General features: G+C 44.4%; 1 protein-coding gene across 1 annotated transcript; it reads right to left on the reverse strand.

The window, feature by feature from the left end:
* Nucleotides 1-21,938, reverse strand: LOC144133574 (retinol dehydrogenase 13-like). Its single transcript, XM_077666756.1, has 7 exons — nt 21,751-21,938; nt 21,545-21,663; nt 8,299-8,454; nt 4,404-4,508; nt 2,844-3,053; nt 1,739-1,946; nt 1-287 (listed from the first exon to the last, which is right to left on the reverse strand). Exons 1-7 carry the CDS (start codon nt 21,828-21,830, stop codon nt 191-193), a joined length of 975 nt encoding a protein of 324 aa, XP_077522882.1. The 5' UTR covers nt 21,831-21,938; the 3' UTR covers nt 1-190.
* Between the last annotated feature and the right edge of the window lie 143 nt (nt 21,939-22,081).

Below are 22,081 nucleotides of genomic sequence, written 5' to 3' on the forward strand. Positions count from 1 at the left end.
AACGAGGTGCACTACATTTATTTACATCTTTTTACACCTTCTAGTGTGGCATCTGTTTTGGCACCGTGCACCTTATTTCTGCTTGTACATGTCTCAAATCATGTCTTTGAGTGACTGACTTTTTCATGCCAGCAAACACAACAGTGACAGGCACTGTTTTTAGAAATGGATATTTACAATGGCAGCCAATTCATGACAAGCTGGTCCACTTTTCGCTGGTGGCCCATAGCCAAGCTGCTGCTTTGTTATCTTCAACTATTGGGTTTGATGCGGCCACCTTGCAGTTGCTGCATCAAAAAAGAAGCATAACGCAGTATAAGCATTTCATCGTTTAGCACATGCACGTGACACGGTAAAAAACACGCCATGATTACAAGGCGTAACATCAGTCAACAGCATCATGTGATGGCATGAAATTAGGGCCCTTCATTCTCGGGTAAAACCAGATTTTCCCTGATTATTGCACCCCGGACAGGTTTCTTAAAAATCAGGTTAAACTGGATTACTACAAAAAAAAAAAAGCCTTCTGGGGAACAGTTTTCCTGTATACAAAGCTGAAGACCACAGGCCGCATAAAAATCAGCACCTGTCTCGTGCCTGATACAGAGGCCATTTTCAGTCGGCTGATCATTTTAAACTTGATGAATTTTTGTAGGCATCTGCAGGATTGTAGCCCTGGTCTGAGTTTAAGTAAGCATAGTTGATCTTTCCCCGCATGTGTGACGGTGCTTAATTTGAGATGAGGCTCAAACAGTACGTTTTGGAAGCAAGAAGCCAAACACAGGCACTGACCAAATGTCTTATTGGCTTCATTGTATCAAGCGTTATCCATGTTGTGACATCCTGCTCCATGGCTGTTGTTGCGTTTAAAATGATCACTGTGGCGTTGAATGAATGTTTTCACAGTGTAAAAAGAAAGACTGAGGTCCTGCATGGACATGGAACTGCTGCGCAGCAGATGATAATGTATGCAATCAATATAACTAATAAATTTTTAAAATCTGCCTCGGTAAAAGCGTTGCGGTTTTGTTTGTGAAACAATGTGCAATAAATAGAGCTTTTTATGTCCTGCACAAAAACGAGTGCTTATACTAAATTGTCTTCTATTATAAAATATGACTTGGTAACACTCAAATTATGAAACATTTTGCTGAATAATCCGATTTGTACCTAAATTGGAGCTAAAAAATATTGCCGGAATTTTGCCCCCTGAAAAAAATAGAACCCGAAAACTAAGGACCATAAGTATAATGTGAATAATAAAATAATGCCAAGAGTTTAACCAAATAGTCACATACAGCAGTTACAAAAGGAGCCACTGAAACTAAAGAAAGCGCAGGAAAATATTAGTACTTTCTGTGTTGCTGTAGTTGGATAGGGAAAATAGGAGACAATAGGACATTAAAATACAACACACAACATGCCATGTCGTCATGTGAGCGATGTTTTCTGCTTCAGCATGCCATCTAAAATGACTAATTACTTTCCACCTCCAGCTATGCTTTTCTTGATTTCAAAGACTGTTGGCTTCTTCCACATATATCCTAACAAGTGCCTTATCTTCCCTGTTCTTGTCTGAATTTGGGGTGCAGTAGTCTGGGAGCCAAATCACAGGAGAGCCAAGGTAGCACAGCTTGCACATAAGCACCGCATTAATACTCTATGAGCAGCAGAGAAGGCTTTGCAAATCACCGCAGCAAACACTGATAGGGAAAACGTTTTCATGGCCTATCCTTACCAAAAATACTTGCCACTGTGCTCTTCAATGCCACTGGCCATAGCACAGTAAAGAATGCCTTGCACTCCCTGTCGTGGTGACTTGGCAAACAGCCACATGAGCGGCTTGGCAAACATCGCGGCCAGCCATGAATTTGCGATTCCCATGTGGCGCGTGATCTCGGTGTTGACGATTCCAGGATGCACTGCAAACACAGACACACCCGTGCCTGGAAACAAGAGTTGACGTTTTATGTATCAGAATTTATTGCTGGGGCCACGAGGCCGCTACACCGCTGCTGCACAAAGCGCAAAATGCAGTGATGGGCACAGGAGTGCTAGCTTTGTTGCTTTGTTAGAATGAGAATGTAGTGCGTGAGGACTGCACACCGCACAGAAGTTAGCACCATGAATGCAAATAATTTTTGCTTACCTAATATAATTCTTTTTCTCTGTCAGTTCGTAACAGTGTGGAAACATGCTGTATTGAAATATAGAACGATTGTTTTTGCTGTATGTAGAATAGATTTGCGATAATGTAATGCTCTAAAGGACACAGACATGGATTAGCTAACAATAAGCTAGTTTTGCCAGGGAATTAGAAAATGCGGGCTGCATTGTTCCTCAACAAGTGAACAAATATTGCTTAGTGACAGAGAATGACTGGCATAAATAAACCGAGTGAATGCAGCAAGTGGAGCTGCAGGTTATGAAACCATAACAAATGACTAAATAACTACCATAATATCAGCCACAACTCACGGTTTTCCATTTGCGATCGAAGCCCTCTGGCATCAAGCGCAAAAAGAACAAAGGACGGCCGTTTGAACACGTCATATCTTTTCGTTTTGTCTACAACATGCTCGCTCATAGACTTTGCCAATAAAACGGAAATGCGCTTTCCGCCAAAAGTCAGTGAAGCATCTATACTTGTGAACAAGTAAAGAAACAATCATGTCTGGCCAAACAATGTGTAACGGCACTGCTTATGACAGCCACGCGCTCTTCTGCATTTTCTTTTTTGCAACAGTTTTTCTCATGCAAGGTAGCCCTGTTAAACCATCTTCTGCAAAGTGAGTCAACAAAGCGGTGAGCAACTAATAAATCAAGAAGGACAAAACCAATGCCTTTGAGCCTCTGGGCAAGTTCCGTAGTAAAAAGGACATTCGCCAGCTTGCTCTGATTGTAGGCATCTGCAGGATTGTAGTCCTGGTCTGAGTTGAAGTCAGCATAGTTGATCTTTCCCCGCATGTGTGCCACACTCGAGACGTTGACTACACGACTCGGTGCTGCCGCCTTGATCTTGTCCAGTAGCAGTGCGGTCAGGTAAAAGTGGCCTGGTAAAGATTAGGCAAGTGATTAGTAGTTCAATTAGCTACTGACCAGTGCAAAATCTGACAGCCGCTGACACAAAACTGAAATGAATTTCTGGGCATGCTCCCTTCAAAGTAACAGTAGCAAACACAGCTCAGGAAGAGATGTCGTTATTTGACCTGAGCTTCAATGATTCAGAAGTGGAGCATCTCACAACTGGCATCGAATGAAACCCAAACAGCAGGAGATTTTAGATTATCATGGTTTAACTTCTAAACTATGGTGACCAGCTCTCCAAAATTGATTACAAATAACATCTGTATTTCTTCTTTTCCAGTTAATATTTTTGTGTTTTTCCATTCATGCCTAAATGATCCTGTTCACATTTCACTTGAAGTTGATTCAGCATGATGAAATGATTTTAAGCCATAAACAAGAGTCACAGATAAGTCAAATTTGGCTTGCAACATACAAAGTGTGTTTGAAGCTTACGCAGGGCTTGCTATGCCAATCAAAACGGTAGGGCATTCTGCTCGGTGCATCTGGGCACATTCAATCGCTGTGAAACACGGAAAGCACCAAGGCTGCCAAAATACAATGAATAATTATGCACTGGGAACGGTTCTACATCATGTTGACGGAAAAGAAGTAACAGGGGTTTTTTAAAATGGGACAGGGAACAAGACGGGCACCAGCGCAGGTATCTGTCTATCATGAATGCTCAGACTCTGCTGACTCAGTAAACAAGAAGTGAAACTGACAAATTCTACATCACTACTCCATTTTGTCTACAAATGAAATGAAAACTAGTTGAAAAAAGAAAAGGATTAAAGACATTTCACATTTAACTGCAAAACAACACCGAAGCAACAATCTTTCTTACACTTCTCCCAATACTGGTTTCTTTTATTTTTTCTCAGCCATGCACAGAATGTGTCTACCACTCTTATTCTGTTCCTGTTCGTTCAAAGCACAGCATGCAGATTTGGGTTTACACCACAATAAACTGCCGTTAATTATATGCTAGTTGAGTATGACACGAGAAGAATAACACTGCTTGGAGGTCTATCTTATTTTTCACTAGTAATGGCTGAAGTAGGAAATGTGCACTGTACATTGTTTTTCCAACACTGGCCACAAATTCTGTGTTGCTTCGCTGGAGGCCTCTACCATGAAAACTAATAAAATGCAGATATGATTAAACAAGGTACAATTCTACTTACATGAAATTCTACGCAGACTTGTGGCCCTAATTTATTGCCTGCCAGATAGCTAGGAGGTTACACAGATTTAGAAAATTTGGTTTAGTGGCCAAATCCATGCTCAAATATGTAAGGTGTCAGTTGACAAGTGAATAACGAGCTGCTGCATACCCATATGGTTGACGCCAAGTTGCATTTCAAAGCCATCCTTTGTCAGGAGCTTCGGACACCTCATGACACCTGCATTATTCACAAGGATGTCAACTTGCTTGACACCTGCAAGAAAAAAAAAAAATTTTTTAATTGAAAGGGACATACAAGCTTTCTATTAAGTGTATGACGCGATAGTGTTAATGGGTTAATGCCCACATGTGCAGAATTGGTTATTCTCTACTTTACATTCATAGATCCCTGGGACTCCTCGTGCCATTCCTGGTGCAGCGGTTAAGCGATACTCTACCGCCCTGCGATGACAGGTGCTGCCACCGCTGGAGCTTGTGCGACCCAGGTTGCTATTCCCGAGCGGGCTCTCATTATTTAATTTATTTAACGCATACTTTTGGCCTCTCTTTGAGGCCGTGACAGGACCGGGTTCACATAAAATTTAAACAGCGCAGAAAAGAGAAGCAGCACGGTTAATCGCACATAGTGACAATGTTAAGAGTTTTCAAAGTGTCTTGTCAAACGTGACGCCAATGTTTCAAGTGACGTCTGCTTTACAATTTCACAAGGCAACAAATTTCACTCTTGGATAACATGCGAGAAAAAAGAAAATATGAAATCTGTATTCAGTTAGATGTTTTGCAAGCTTCCTTCTTGCAACTTGGGTTTTTAGCTCAAGCAGGTATGGTCAAATGTTTTAGAGGAATCCCCCAAGGTAGAGTAGATTTGTGCTGTCATTCAAGAACAAGAAAAAAACTTCAGCCACAGCAATCTGGCTCGTGTGTGTACCGTAGGTAGGCAGGCTTTTTGCAGAAGCAGTGTAGATTATTCATTTCGGCTGTACATATTGAAGATAAATCTTACAGCTTTTTGCTGGACACTCTCTAATCTACCGATGCACTGTTTGGTGTAGGAAAGCCAGCTAATAACACTGTATTCTATCTCAGAACGGACAAGTGAAGGGTACACCACAAGTTTTGTTTCTGGTGAAGCAAGTTGAAACGACTGTCTTATCGTGTGAAGAGCCGAATGTGATTTTGTGGTAAAGTGTGTTACGTGCTTGTTCTAAGTCTAAGGCAATGATCACGCCAAGATGCCTGAATTGTTTCACTTAGGTGAGTGGCTTTTCCTGAACTTGATAAGTGAAATTTAAGAGTTTTCCTCCTGGTCACAGTCATGCAGCCAGTTTTTTCCAGGTTCAGGGCCATTTACCATTTTGTCACACCATTTGGATACATACTCAGGCGAGTTGTTTAACATTATTTGGCCAGCAGGGCTATTAATTTCTTTGTAGATAACACAATCATCAGTGAACATGCATACTGTTGCATCAATGTTCCTGCCAAGATCATTAACAAAAAGAAGGAAAAGAATTGGCGCAAGCACCATGCCCTGCGACACCCCAGATAACACATCTGTCAAATGCGACTGGCTATTAGCAAAATAGACATACTGACGCCGATCGTTTAAGTAGGCTTTCAATCTGTTGACGATTGTCTTGCTACCAAGAAAGTGAACTAACTTATAGTGCAGCCTGAATGAGACACCCCGTCGAAGGCTCTGGTTCATGGTCAATGACTCCAACAGTGATGCCAGCTTTTCTGCAACATGGGTTCCTTAACACTGCTGCGTTAAAAAAGTTTTGACGCTTTATATGACTCAGAAGTGGTGATCCAGTTATGGAAAGGTAATTAGCAAAGCAGTTGATGGAGAACGAAACTATGCAGCTAGTTCCACCAGAAAGCCCTATCCCTTCCAAAGAAGACAGGTGCTTCAAAAGTAGTGCCTAGCAATGTCATTTCAAAAAGGACAGTTGCAAGGAGCCCATATTAAGTGGTAAGCCTCAAGTTGGTAAATATTTAACAATAGCAAACTCAGTGCCCTGCCGCGGTGGCTCAGTGGTTAGGGCACTCGGCTACTGATCCACAGTTCCCGGGTTCGAACCCGACCGCGGCGGCTGCTTTTTTATGGAGTAAAAACGCTAAGGCGCCCGTGTGCTGTGCGATGTCAGTGCAGGTTAAAGATCCCCAGGTGGTCGAAATTATTCCAGAGCCCTCCACTACGGCACCTATTCTTCCTTTCTTCTTTCACTCCCTCCTTTATCCCTTTCCTTACGGCCCTGTTCAGATGTCCACCGATATATGAGACAGATACTGCGCCATCTCCTTTCCCCAAAAACCAATTATTATCAAACTCAGTGCAATGCACGGGACAAGAAGGAACAGACATGTGTTGCGCTGTGTTTTCTATTCTTAAACCACACCAAGTGCTGATTAGCTTCGAAAAGACCAGCGCGGAAACAGACAAGGACACGAGAAGAAAAAACACTGACGACAGGACGAGCGCTGACTAACAACTCTTTATTGTCAAGGAACACCCAGCACAATATATTCCAAAACACCACGTGACAGTCAGGGGGCCAAAGATTACAACCTAATCCACAGTCATCGAGGGGCGGCCAACACATGCTTGAACCAGAAGGAAAAAACCACAAAAAGTGAAAAAAAAGGGGGTGAAACTTTATGAAGTGAGCATATCAAAAGTACTTTAACCAGCAAAAAACCAAGGAAAAAAAACGCAAGTGCCAAACAACATCGTGGCCAAAAGGCGGTGTCAAGAACACTTTAACAACAACAAAGAGTGAGCCTAAAAGGGCCCAAGCAAGCGAAGCAAAAGCAGAGTCAGAAATCTAAAAACAGATAAAACGTCATGCTACCCTACAGATGCCACAAACAACTAAAACCAAATGAAAACCACCTAAAAAGCAAAAACTTGTCAACGCCAATAAGGTAAGAGGTAAATAACAGTCTGCATGTAAAAACACAATTTGGACAATTACCACTTATGAGCCGCACCAAAAAACCTGAGGAGAAGAATGCGCACGGGCTAGCATAGGAAAATTTATGAGCAAACGGGAAGTAGCAGGCGAACACGTAAAATCAGTAATCTTTAGGCACGGTCAAGGAAGCGCATTTCTTTCTCGTGCAGTGAAACTGAGGGCGTGCTTACGCAACTGTCCCCTGCCTTAGCAATAAAATAGGCCTCAATGACCTCTCTTTCTGTTTTGTTTTTTGATGTTGCTAAGAACCTTGTGTTCTCTAATATAGGTTTACACTTGTGGCGAGGCTGGTTGCAGTGGTCTGCTAGATTACTTCCAGACCCTCTATCTACGTTTGTTGTTGTTAAAGTGTTCTTGACACCGCCCTTTGGCCACGATGTTGTTTGGCACTTGTGTTTGTTTTTTTTCCTTGGTTTTTTGCTGGTTAAAGTACTTTTGATATGCTCACTTCATAAAGTTTCACCCCCCTTTTTTTTCACTTTTTGTGGTTTTTTCCTTCTGGTTCAAGCATGTGTTGGCCGCCCCTCGATGACTGTGGATTAGGTTGTAATCTTTGGCCCCCTGACTGTCACGTGGTGTTTTGGCATATATTGTGCTGGGTGTTCCTCGACAATAAAGAGTTGTTAGTCAGCGCTCGTCCTGTCGTCAGTGTTTTTTCTTCTTGTGTCCCTGTCTGTTTCTGCACTGGTCTTTTCGAATCATGTCACACCAACTCGCCCAAACGTAAATTTTGATTGGCTGATTAGCTAACAGAAATACTACGCATACTACTCATTTCATAACCGCTTGCCTAAATTACACGCTCGATTCTAGCTTTTATTGGTGAGCTTTTCAAGATGATGCAATTGAAAACAATGCCTGCCTAATTTCAATTTCCATTTCTACAATAACTTTAATTGTGATACCACAACTATTTCCACTGCAAAAAAGCATGTGTGATGTGGTCGAGGAACGATGACAGGCACGTGATAGCTATTCGAACTGCTATTCGACAACAGCACCATAAATCCCAGAAAACCCATACGCCTAATGGCCTAATACAGTTGAAGATATATATTGGCTCACTTTCGTTTATTCTTGTTGCAAAATCCCGTATAGATTCCAGAGAAGCCAGGTCCAGCTGTTCGCAGACGACGTGCTTGTTCTCGACTGCAGTGAGAATCTCCCGCCTCACTCGGCGACACTTGGTAAGGTCACGACAAGCCATGATGACATTGGCGCCTGAACAGAAGTCAAAGCACAGCAAATGCACATGTCGTACAAGGTGATTGCTGGCCAGTCAAAAAAACCACTCTGAATTTCCGAATACATGATTCGAGGAAATGGAGCTCCAGTTCGTTCCAACTGGTTCCAATTGGTAAGGTTGCGGCACATGGTAAAGTGATCATGGAAGACAGTTGGGCTAGTTGGTGTGTATTCGCTAGTGACTGCGACATTGCAACTAGCGTGGAAAGCACAAGGACAGAGGCAAAAGGAACAGACGAGACAGCACGCTAGACTTCAACTGACGTTTAATGCACACGTAACAGATTTTAACACTTGCTTTCGGCGCATGCTCAGGAGACTGTGCCCCCGCCCCCCTCCACTTTATCAAGAAGCAGGTTGTCAAAACAAGGAATAAACATTTAAACCAAATTGATGCACAAGTTTTTCAACAGATAGATTATCTCCTTTTTTGTGAGGGCTACTGAGGGTGTGCTCACGCACTTGTCCCCTGCCTTATCAATGCAAAATGCCTCAAATATTTCCCTGTCACCCTGCCTATGAAGCCGCCTCAGCACTCTGGTGTGGCTAAAGAGTGGAACACATTTTTCTTCATTACCGCCTGCTGTTTTTATTTTGCATTTGCGGCAATGTGCGGCCAAATGACCTCCGGCCATCAGAGCTGCGACTGTAGACCGGTGTTTCCGTAGCCTTTCATTAACGCACTGGCCTGTTTGGCCAATATAACACTTACCACAGGTCAGTGGGATCAGGTACACTACACCGATGGTGCAGTTCACAAACCGCGTGGCGTGTTTTGTTGCGCAGGTTTTTGCCTGGTAAGCATTGTTCACCATTCGGCACATCCTAGACAGCTTTTGTGGGGCTGTCAAAACGACACGGATGCCGCACTTTCCCGCAGCCTTTTTGAGGCGATGGGACAAGTTGTGCATGTAGGGCACCGGCACCGGACGTCCCCCCGGGCCGTCATTGCAGCAGCCTGCTGTCTTGCGTCCCTGTCGGAGCTCTTTAATAAGGCACTCAGCGACGGACGCGAGTATGCTGTCAGGGAAGCCAGCACTACGCAGACGGAGGACCTGCTGTTCAACACTCACGTTCACTTTGTGTTCACAAGACTTCTGAAGAGCGGCTCTTAGGCAGTTCAGTGCTATCCCTCTTTTTACGGTTCTCGAATGGGCCGAATTATAGCTAAGAACAGGCTTTTTTGAACGAGGGAAGTATGTCCAGCATAGTGATCTACTACTAAAGCTAATGCTGAGGTCAAGGTAACGTAAGCAACCCTCATCAGGAACCTCACGAGTAAAACTCAGACCCTTACCACATTCTTGGAAAACACTAAAAACACTCTTGACCATGTCATCTCTTCCATCAGGCGACACACTTTTTAAAACAACAAGATAATCATCAACGTATCTAAAAATTTTTGCAACAAAAGTCTTGTCCACACGCGAAAAAATTTCTTTGTCAATAGACGCTAAAAACAAGTCGCTTAAAACCGGTGCAATACGCGAACCAATACATATGCCTTGCTTCTGCAAGTAAGAAGCATTGTCAAACTCAACAAGTGTAGAAGAAAGGTAAAAGCTAAGCAATTCTAAAAAGTTATCTACTGAAATCCCAGATGAATTTTGGAAGACAGTCACACCCAGCGCATCAATGCGCTCTCTGACCGCTGTGCAGAGTTGTGTCTGTGGTATAGAGTAAAAAAGCTCTACTACGTCAACTGAAAAAGCATAAAACGTATCACAGGTTTGTTCATGTCTCGAAAGAAAGTCTATTACTTGATTGGAGTTCCGAATTAAAAACGGATCATCCAGAGTCAACAAGTTAAGGTGTTTTTGTAGAAACTTGTAAAGCTGTCCCTGCCAGCAGAGTTTTTCCGTAACTATTGCCCTAAGAGGTATCCCTTCCTTATGGGTCTTAGCAGAAAATGCAAAATAAAAACAGCAGGCGGTAATGAAGAAAAATGTGTTCCACTCTTTAGCCACACCAGAGTGCTGAGGCGGCTTCATAGGCAGGGTGACAGGGAAATATTTGAGGCATTTTGCATTGACAAGGCAGGGGACAAGTGCGTGAGCACACCCTCAGTAGCCCTCACAAAAAAGGAGATAATCTATCTGTTGAAAAACTTGCGCATCAATTTGGTTTAAATGTTTATTCCTTGTTTTGACAACCTGCTTCTTGATAAAGTGGAGGGGGGCGGGGGCACAGTCTCCTGAGCATGCGGCGAAAGCAAGTATTAAAATCTGTTACGTGTGCATTAAACGTCAGTTGAAGTCTAGCGTGCTGTCTCGTCTGTTCCTTTTGCCTCTGTCCTTGTGCTTTCCACGCTAGTTGCAATGTCACAGTCACTAACGAATGGTAAAGTGATGGCACTGGTGCCTGAACGGATGTCAGAACTGCCAGCATAGCAAATCCACAATTCATACAATGCTCATGTCACCTAATACAGAGAGACCATTCCAAATTTCTAAATACATGAGACATGACGCAATAAAATTGAGCACTAGTGTTTGTAAATGAACCATTTTGTGCCAACTGGTTGCAATTTTGTTCTTTAGAAGTGCTAGCATTGAAAATGTAGTTAACATCTAATACTCAATGAAATATTGCAGACATCATCTATGAGAGTTTTTCAGCAAAGAGTGGCCACAAATCAGAGATTGTGCTCTAATTAATACATCAGCACTGAGACAGTAACTTAATTTGATTGATTTCAGTAAGGCATCCTCAATTATTTTACTGCTGAGCCAAAAATAAAACAAGATTATATCACCATCATAATCAGCCTAACAATGTCCACTGTAGGAGAAAAGCCCCTCCCATTACCCTGTGCCAGCTGTGGCCACATTATCCTCGCAAACCTGCTAATCTCATCCACCCACCTGACTCTACTGCCCAGTGCACAGAATATTATTACTGCTATTATTATTATTAATGACATATTAAGTACTGACTACTGAATGGTAAGGATGAACATTTAAAATCTGTTACTCAAAAGAAAAAATACTGCTTACTCTACTGTGAACGAAACTGAAGCGGCGCAGTGCTTAGGTCGGGCTTTCAAAGATCCCCGGGCTGTGGCCCGAAAAATTGAGCACTTAAAAACGCTCGCATTCATTCATAGTCGCAACCTTTCATGGTCGCAACCTTTTCCTGTATGTCCAGAGTGAACTGTCATGATTAAAGAAATATGTGCTACACCATTTCAGCAATAAAGTCGGCACAGTTTATACCAAGACCATGGCAAATCTCACATAAATTCTGAATGTTAGATGTCAGACTAGACAAATAAAGACAAGATAGAGACTGGAACAAGGTTTACACACCCCGCTACACGTACATTCTCACCATTCTCTTCCTCCGTTCACGCTTGCACGTGCTCGCGCTCCTCACTAATACAGATCTGTCCTCAAATCACAAAGTTCTTCAGGTGCACAGGAATACGCATGCTTGTGTGGAATGTGGTCACACTGCTTCATCATGGGGAGCTTCTTGTTCAGAGGTCACTTCACTAGAATGTCACTTCTCACGGCAAATTCTGAGTTCTCCTTTCCTGCCCATTGGCGCAGTTGGTGACAGACCAGATCTGATTTCTAGTATTCACGTAGGCTACTACTGCCCATCACTACTGCCATGCAGATGCCTGTGCCAACTGCAGTCCGGGGAAGTTGGAGAGACTCCAACTCTCCAATGGGATCGTACAGCCGGCAAAGTGCGTCTGCTTCATTCAGTTTTCCTGGGAGTTGGAAAACCTTAAAACTGTATTCTGCTAGGTCCAGAGTCCTTCGTACGAATCAACGATCTGTCACTGCTTTTTGTGCAAAGTATGTGAGACTTCTGTCTGTGAGTACCATGAACTGTGGCCCTCCTTTCAGATTAGATTGGGGTTGACTGTCATGTGCATTTAGAGCGCAACTGGTATATTCAGTCACACGCTCCCGCGAGTCCTGCTCTTGAGTCAATATGGCCTCATGACCACGCTGGCTAGCATCAGTGTGCACTGTGGACTGACAGTCATTTTTAAAATTTGCAAGCACAGGCGGATTCATCAGAGAATGTCTGAGTGTATCGCATATCTTCTGATGTTGTTCTGTCCATTTCAAGTTGTTGCCCTTGGCCAGTAGCTTTTGTAATGGTAACGTCTTTGCGGAGAAGCTTTCGATGCATTTTCTGAAATGGTTTGCAAACTGCAGAAATGAGTAAAGCTGCTTGGGATCCTTGGTGAACTCGTTGATGGCCTCTATGCGTTTAGGGTCTGGAATTCGGCCTCTTTTCGTAAGGACATAGCCAAGAAAATAAATCTGGTTGCGCACAAACTGGCACCTATCAGTGTCCATTGTCAGAGCATTAATATTAATATGCTTATTCCAGGAGTTCGAAAGCCTCTGGGATAGATATTGCACCTTGCACGATGTCGTCAATATACGTACTTTTTTGTGGCAGACCATCGAACGTCCTTCTCATGCACTGTCTGTGGGGTTTTACAAAATCCAAATGCTATGCAGAGGTATTCATACTTCCCGTCTGGCATGACGAAAGCTGTTTTGTGAGTGTCCTCAAGTTCAACACGGATTGTGAGGAATGCTGTCTTGATATTCATGGCCGAAAAGTAACCTGAGGGGTCCCTCATGACTTCAACAGGAGCATCTTCTATTAACAGCTTCGGATATGGCGGGTTCACGGTTCTGGCACTGAGTATGCGGTAGTCATATACCATTCTCCTAGGTGTCGTTGGGTGGTTTGGTTGATTTATGATGAGAGTCGGTGCTGCGGATTGGCTGTCACTTGGTCTGGTTATTCCTAGTTTGATGTATTAGACTTTTTCCTCATCAACTCGAAGTCTGCATACGAGGCTTGGTATGGGCGCGAGGCCTATGGGAATGAAGTCTCGCAATTCAACTGAGTGCTCTATTTGTGGACACATTCCAAACTTGTGGCTCCTTTATAGCGAAAGCTTTGTGGTGTGTAGTCAAGATTTCATCCAACCTCTTGCGATCGTCTGGGGTTTATCAATTGTCATGAGCGCGAATTCTTCTGTAATCTGGTTAAGTTCCACGTCTGGACCTAATGAAGAAGGTTGCATCGTGACAAACATGGCAGTACTGCTACTTTCATGTTATTTTTTGGGGGCTGCAAATACCAAGATAAGTGCTTCTGCCTCATCTGCAGGATTTGAAGGCTGTTGATCCGTGATTGGATGACCTACTGCTGTTGGAAGCCTTACTAGGGTTACGTTGTTGGACATGTGGAATGCAACATCGACATTGGCCAGTTTTCCTCCAGTCCGAACTGTGAAGAATGTCCATCGTAACTGGAAGAAGTAGAACAAGAACTTCAGGCAGAGTGATGGACACCTTGCAGACATTGACTGACAGGCAGGTCTTCCATTGAAACACAAGCTGTAAGTCCACTACGGGGACTTGCTCCATTCCTGCACAGGCACTTTTCTTGACATCAGAAGGCAGCACCTTGGGGTCTACGATCGCTCGCTTGGGTCTACGATTGGCTCGTGACACCATTAAAGGAGGACGCTTTTTTCGGAGCTCCAGCGTCTTCGTTCGAAGCTAAGTGCTTTTTGGTATTTGCTCTTGTACATGCTTTAGGGGCAGTAGTTTAAAACCGTGTTAAGGGTAAGAAGGCTAGCGGAAGTGTGTGTGCCAAAGGTTTTTGTGTAGGAATTCTGGTGGGCTTTTATGTTACGTAGTCGGCCGGACAATGAGTCGGCAAGCTAGGAAAGTCAAGGTGGACGGGGTCGGGGAGTTAGTGCAGTGCCAGAAGTGCGACCGTTGGTGCTATTTAGACGAGACTGAGTTCAGGAGCTTAGCCGAGGTAGATGGAGCGAGCTTCGCGTGCAAGATATGTAAGCGTTTTGAGGAGGCCGTTCAGACGTTGAAAGGGGAATGGGCAGCTAGAATTAATGAACTCAAAGGGGACCTGAAGATGGAACAAGAGGAACGGATTAAGCTAGAAACTCAGGTCGCCGAGTCGCTTAATAGGGAGGGGGCTAATGCCGACTTGTTGGAGCGAATTGTGGGCAAGCTAGAGGAGGAGCGGGAAAAACGGGCCCAGCTAGAAGAGCAGGTAGAAGCGCTCAATTCACGGCCAGCAGGGCAGCCTGGTTCGGAGCAGTGTCAGGTGGGGGACGAGGCTTGTCGATCCTACAGTGCTGTAGCGCAGCAGGCTTTGAGCGGGGAAGACAGCGAGGTAAAAACGGGCACGGAGACGCGCGACAGTAGCGTACGGCGGCGGGAGAGACAGCTAGCGCGATCTGGAGGGAAACAGTCGCAGTCAGGAAGTGAACGGTTAGAGCGCAGGGGGGTTCTGGTAGTCGGTGACTCAAAATGTAGCGAGGGTTGAGGGAGGCGTTTTGACGACAGTGAAGGCGGACAGGCGGATGCAGGTGGAGGCGCAGTCAGGGAAGTGCATGGTAGATGCAATGGCCAGAGCCCAGAAGGTGGTAGGGGACAACATGGATGGCGAACACGTTGTCGTTATCCATGCTGGTCTCAACGATGTGCTGAAGGGGAGGAGCCAGAATCTCAAGAAGCAGTCAGAAGTGGGGATGCGTAGGCTTAGAGAGACCTCTGAGAGTGTGCATGTGACCATATGCACAATCCCAGATGTCCAGAGGCAGTCTAGCGAAACGAAAAGGAGGGTCGTTGAGGCGAACCGTATAATTAGGTTAATGAGTCGACAATTAGGATACGAGGTAATGGAAGTTAACAGGGACATGTACGAGGTCAGCTCCCACCCTTTTGCACAGGACGGCATTCACTACTGTGGTGCCACTGGCAAGTGGCTGGGTAGTAGGATAGGTCGCCGGGCAACAGCTTTTTTTGGGGGGACCCAGAGCTTTGAGGGAACCAGTGTAGCCAAGGAAGAACCACGGTCAAAGAGACGATAGAACCATAGGAGAAGAAAAAGACACAAGCGCCAGGGCCAAGTTAATTCAGATATAGGTTTCATTAACATGCAAGGTGGCAGGAATAGACTGAAATGGGAGGAAATAGATGAACAGTTAAGGCAGGAGGAATTAATGGTATATGGTTTAGTGGAAACACATCTTGAGACATGGAGCAACAAGCCTGTAACCCAGACTACGCATGGGAATATTGCAACAGAACAGATTGCAGCAGAAAGGGGGGTGGAATTGGGACATTCATTCATAAAAGTATGAATTTTCAAACGGTTAAACTGGGATGCAAGGAACATTTATGGATAAAAAGAAAAGTGGCAGGGGAGCAAATGCTCCTTGGCTTTGTATACCTGTGGACAGGAGCTAATGCCAAAGAGGAAAACAGGAAAATGTTAGAATGTACTGCAAGCGACATTGATGAGCTAGGAGGACAGGGCGAGATAATTATATTAGGCGACATGAATGCACACATAGAAGACCTGGATGGGTACACGGGTTCGACAGGAAGCATGCTGCAGGACATGAGTGACAGGCATGATTTAGTTGTATGCAACAGTACCGAGAAGTGTGAAGGGCTCATAACATGGGAGGCAGGGAGTCTGCACACGACAATAGATTATGCACTTATGTCACATAGGATGTATAATAAATTACGGGTAATGAGCATAAATGAACATGGTTCCAGAAGTCTAGGTAGTGACCACAAACGTATCAAGTTGAGTTTCAGAAGAGAAGCCAATGTAGGACCGAAGCGAGATGAACAATCAGAGGGGAATTTTTACTCAGAAAAGCAATTGGAAACAGCACCCAAACAAATTGAGAAAGTAATTTTTGAGAATAATGAAACAGAATGGACTTATACCAAATTAACTCGATTACTTGAGCTAGAGCTAGCTAAAGTGTGCATCAAGCCAAAAGGGAAAAGACGCAAACCCAAAAGTTTGTGGGATGAGGAGGTCAAGAGGGCGATAGAGAAACGTCGGGAAGGGTCCAGGGAACACAGATATTCCAAGAAGAGGGGGGAACCAGAAGCTGAAGTAGACAGAAAATGGGATACCTTCATAAAGTGTAGAAGGGAAGCATCCTATTTGATTAATGAGAAAATTAGAAGAAAGGGTGCCCAATGGATGTCAAAAGTAAATAAAAAAGGATAAAAAAGCAGCTCAGAAATTCTGGAAACATCTAAATACAATGAGTAATAAGACTAGGCTAGAACAAAGGTTTATTGTTACAGATGAGGGTATTCGACTAGAAGGGGATGAAGCAATGAAACACACACGAACAAGGACGACAGAAAAATTTAAAGAAAGAAATGTTGCACATAATTTATCGAAAGGAGGATAGACCGGTTACTGCAATTGCTTCACTTGAACAAAGTGAGTTGGAAAGGGCAGAGAAGAAGGTTCCTAGTGGCAGATCAACAGGACCAGATGGTAGTCCGATTATGTTGATAAAGAAGCTGGGACCAAAATCCAAGCAAACATTAATACAGGTAGTGAATAAAATTATAGTGGATGGCAAAGTCCCTGGTGAATGGCAATTAATTAGAATGAACATGATATATAAGTTAAAGGGGGACAAAGCTGACGTAAGTAACTACCGTCCCATAACAGTGACATCTGTGGTTTACAGGGTGGTGATGCAGATTATAAAGGTCAGACTGCAGGCTTGGGTGGAGAACAAGGGGATGCTAGGGGAGCTACAAAATGGGTTCCGGAAACAAAGGAGGTTGAAGGACAATCTGTTTTCATTGACGCAGTGTACAGAGATTGCTGAAAAGGAACACAGGCCCCTATGGCTAGCATTTCTGGATATTAGGGGAGCCTACGACAACGTTATTCAAGAGTATTTGTGGGACATACTGGGCACATTGGATGTAGAAGATGGAGTAATTAATCTTTTAAAAGATATGTATAAAGGTAACAGAGTGCTTATAAAATGGGAAAAAATCTATCAGGGCCTACAAAGATACAGCGGGGGGCTTAGGCAAGGATGTCCTCTGTCACCTTTGTTGTTCATGTTGTACCTGCAAAGGTTGGAGACCAAGCTAGAGGGGAGCGGACTAGGCTTCAACCTTTCTTTTTTCAAGCAAGGGGAATGCATTAAACAGTCATTACCGGGACTAATTTATGCGGATGATATGGTGCTAATGGCTGACAACGAGGAAGATTTGCAGAAGTTGATAGACATTTGTGGTACAGAGGGAGATAGATTAGGTTTCAAGTTTAGTAAGGAAAAATCTGCAGTCATGATATTTAATGATAAGGGCGGCGAGCATAGAATACAGGAGTTCACGCTAGAAGTAGTGGATAAGTACAAGTATCTTGGGGTGTGGATAAATAACAGTGCTGCGCATCTGACAGAGCATGAAAAATATATAATGAATAAAGCTAGTAGGAATGCAGCTGTCATGAAAAATAGGGCACTGTGGAATTACAATAGGTATGAAGTGGTAAGAGGGATCTGGAAAGGGGTGATGGTTCGTAGCCTGACTTTCGGCAGTGCGGTCTTGTGCATGAGACCAGATGTTCAAGCAAGGTTAGAAATTAAACAACGTGGCGTAGGGAGGCTAGCTTTGGGAGTACATGGCAATTAATACACCAAATCAGGGGGTACAGGGTGATATGGGATGGGCGTCGTTCGAGAGCAGAGAGGCTAGCAGTGAGATAGCATATGAGGAACGATTGAGAAAGATGGAGGAAAAGCAGTGGGCTAGGAAAGTTTTCAGATACCTGTATATAAAGAATGTTGACACGAAATGGAGAAAGCGAACTAGAAAATTGACAAGCAAATATCTGGACAGCAGTCGGGGGGCAAATCAGCAATTATCGGTTAAGAAAAAGGTTAAAGGCTCTGTGGAAAACAGGGATGCTGACCAAGTCAGCACTGGGAACATACTGAATTTTTAAGCAGGAAATTGCCAAAGAAAATATCTATGATAAATGCAGGGGAAGCTCTTTGTTGTTTGAGGCCAGGATGGGAGTTTTGCGGACTAAGACATATAGAGTCAGGTACCTTGAGATAGACACGTTGTGCGTTGCGTGCGGAGATGAGAAGGAAACGGCTGAACACTTGATACTTTTCTGTAAAGGGCTTCTCCCTACAGTGGAAAGCAGCGGGGCTGATTTATCCAAGGCATTGGGGTTTAAGGACAGTGAAGGGAAAGTAGATTTTAAGCGGGTATAAGTAACCAAGCGAAAGTTATATGATCAGTGGCTAAAATCAAGACAAGAGTAAAATTTCACAAGTCATGGCTAGGTGGCTCGAACCCCCGCCTGATTTAAAGGGTTCAGCCTTACATCCATCCATCCATTCGATGGAGACACTTGCCCTCTGTGTCTATGCAAGCTCTCACTAGTGTATTACCAATCATGTAAGCAGTGACGATTCCCCACATGAAACAATGCACATTCCTGTCCTGGCTTTCGTTCTGCCTTCTGGTTCTTTTCTCTTCTGCTCAGAGAGTTGCTTGGGTCTTTGGTCGCAGGCATTCTTGTGACATGTGTCTCGTTGCAGGTCAATTAAAGCACCTGCGCTCTTTCTGCTGGTAGCTGCTGTTTGAGCGACCTGTTTCCACTCGGGTGCTTTCCTTCAGTTTCCGATGACAACTGCTGTAGCTGCCAGTGGCTGTCTAGGTTCATTGCTCTATCTCGCATGGAATGACAGCTCTGAGCAGCCAGAGGAGTCGCCCACTTATCTTCTTGAATGCCGCTCAGTATCAGGGATATGCGTTCTCTTGGACTGAGGCTGCACGGTGCTTTTTCCAGCGTTGCGTGTTCTTTTTGGAAATCCAGGAAACCTTGAAGGGTCATTTCGCACTGGAAGCGTTCAGCGATGGCTTGCTTACAGGTTCCCGTGGCCGTGGCTACCGTGCGCCAATCGCGTGCTGCTTCACGAAGTCGCGTGATGGCATTGAGTATCGTGAAATATTCGATCCAGTTCACAAGGTATGCGACGCTTTCGACCTCTTGGAGCCACGCCTTCAGGTCCTCTAGTACAGTACCTTCAAAGATGCGGCCGTGTCTCCAGAGGAATGTACTTGACATGGACGCGTGTGCTGTGGTCGGGCTTGAGCAAGCTGCCGCTGCGTATCGGCTATCACGCTGAGGAGGTCGTTTGAACAACGTGTCCCGCAGTCTTCGTCTGTGTGGGCGAAGTCATGGTCGCTGCTCGCTGTGCTGCCGGGATCTCTGTACCGTAGCCGCGTACCGCTTCTCTCGGCTCGTTGATGAGGTTCAAGGCGTGGAGTAGTGTCCATAGCTAAGACCTGATGTTCTCAATTTCATTGCAGAGGTCATCATCGGGGCTCCGCTCAGTTCTTGAAGTCGGCTGCGCCATGTTAGAGGTCGGAGTAGACGACAAGATGGAGACTGTTGTTGTTGTTGTTGGCCTCATAAAATGGCACACTGGATCAAGATTTAAGCAACTTGCTATGTTATTGACTCAAAAACAATTGCAATGAAATCCAGGGTTCGACGGAAACCCGTCTGGTCGGGTATGTTCATGGCGGAAAATCTTCAAGCGCCGACCAATCGTTAAAAAGATGACGTTTCGGCCCCGGCTTACGGGAGCCTTGTTCACAATCTTTCTTTTTTTTTTTAAAGATGACCTTGAAATGCTGATGCACGGGTTTCTAATGAAATGAAGCGGCGAATCCAGTGATGATCGGTTGGCCATACGCCTCACGAAGTGCGATGAAATCCAGGGTTCGACGGAAACCCGTCTGGTTGAAACGTCATCTTTTTAACGATTGGTCGGCGCTTGAAGATTTTCCGCCAAAAACAATTGCACATACCCACGGTTGTTGTTGTTGTTGCCTTGGTCACATGGCACATACCCACAATGGGGGATTGTCCAGGGTTCAGTGGGGAGACACCATAGAATAGGGTAAACTGGTGACAAGCTAATGATTGTGCCTTGGGTGAAATTTCAGAGTAATTTAAAAGAAAAGGAAGAAACAAAACATCCGGAGAGAATATCTGAGAATTAAATATATGAAAATACCCAAACACTCTTTTAAATGCGGAAATTTTCGAAACAATTAGCAAGGGAATCTGCCGGTAGCTGTTATATAATTGTGGAGGTGTTCGCAAACTTGATGCAATGCAAAATCCCTGGCGCTCGCGCCGTAAGAGAGGAGGAGGGGAACCGACAAACTGAGACCCAACTTTGTAATGGGAATTTATAGGTGTGCTCTCCTCTGTTGTGCAAACCTCCGGCAATTGAGTAGGAAATGCTCCAATGTCTCGAATTCACCACAAGCTGCACAAACGTTTGTGGGACTGAACCGAATATCTACATAAGTAAAGTTTTAAACGGGGAATCCTGCACCGCATGAGTGTCATACCCACGGTGGGAGATTGTTGTTGTTGTTAGCCTATCAAAAGATGGCACATACCCACACTGGGGGATCGGCCAAGAATCGGGTGGCTATTCACCTGAACGCAGTTAATAAAAAGGAAAGGCACGTGAGAGCGCAACACCAGTGAATTTTTCGTCATGAACAGAAAAGGGATGACAGTTTTGATTTCAAAATTATAAGAATAATAATAAAGAGAGGGATTAAATAATAATGATTAAGTCAAAATGTAATAATTGATAGAAAAGAAAAGTTTGGAACACTTAGCAAGGCAGTCGGTGAGATTCTATCAGGAAATTTAGAACAGCGGTACAAACAGATCTGTGGCTGAACCCAAATGTGGTGGCGCCAAATGATAGCAAGAGCGGGCTGCTCAAACTAAGGCCAAGATGCTGCAAGGGCTCCTCCAGCAACCTTTTTCTCAGAGAGTTGAATCGGCGACAATACAGCCAAAAATGTTCTATAGATTCAGGCTCACGGCAAAATGCACAAAGGGGAGAGAGCGCCAAACCCGACTTGTGTAAACAGAAATTTAGAGATTGGCGCAGATGTACTACGTCCTCATCTTTCTTATCTCCCGTTCGCGCTCCCAGGTGCTCGCTGCTCCGGGACACAAGCTTGCGCTCACATGAACTTACTGCTAACATCAACTGATTGAAATGAATGAATTATCGAGCTTGCCGTGCATGCTCGTGCAACTCATTGCAGCATTACTCAAGCCACTTACATTGCGCAACGAATTTAACCACGTATTCGAACTATATAGCAAACACAATCACCACTGCGCAAGCAGCCAGTGAGCGTACTACCTCTGCTGGCAAACTCTTTGGCGGCGGCTTTGCCCAAGCCTGTGTTGGCACCAGTAATGATGACAGTCTTGCCGTCCAGTCTGGTCTCTTTATCGAAGCGGCAGCCGCCTATGTATTCCCTGAAAGAAGATAAACCGGCATACCACTGTGTCAGCTAGGCTACAAGATTCGCGTTAGTTCTTCGATATCAACTGATGTCGGCTTACTTAAACAGTACTATCCCTCCCACGCCGGCGCCAATGGCGCTTAAAAAAATTGCTGGCTTTGATTTCAGGAAAGAAGCCATCGTGTATTTTTTTTTTTTTTGCTTCTAGAATCAGCGTTTCACATATGCGTGAACAGCACCGCTTTTGCCTTGCGCTTAGTTGCTAAGTGCCGGGTGCCGCCATGCTGCAGCTGTTTACGATCGATTCAGGCTAGCCGTATTGTAGACGCTGAAAGGCAACCCAAAGAGGAAAGACAGAAGCGTCTGTGAAAGCAGTAAGTTAAAAAATCTATAGCCATGAAAAACATTTACATGGTTAAGGTCTTTTGACG

Source organism: Amblyomma americanum, chromosome 5, assembly GCF_052857255.1.
Source record: "Amblyomma americanum isolate KBUSLIRL-KWMA chromosome 5, ASM5285725v1, whole genome shotgun sequence".
NCBI classification, from domain to species: domain Eukaryota; kingdom Metazoa; phylum Arthropoda; class Arachnida; order Ixodida; family Ixodidae; genus Amblyomma; species Amblyomma americanum.

Bases quoted from the DNA above. Each gene is read 5' to 3' on its own strand.
- LOC144133574 (XM_077666756.1), bottom strand. From the start codon at position 21,830: ATGGCTTCTTTCCTGAAATCAAAGCCAGCAATTTTTTTAAGCGCCATT. The intron at 21,664-21,750 runs GTAAGCCGACAT...ATCTTCTTTCAG, and splicing joins GGAGGGATAGTACTGTTTAA to GGAATACATAGGCGGCTGCC. The intron at 3,054-4,403 runs GTATGCAGCAGC...AATCTTTACCAG, and splicing joins ACTTGGCGTCAACCATATGG to GCCACTTTTACCTGACCGCA.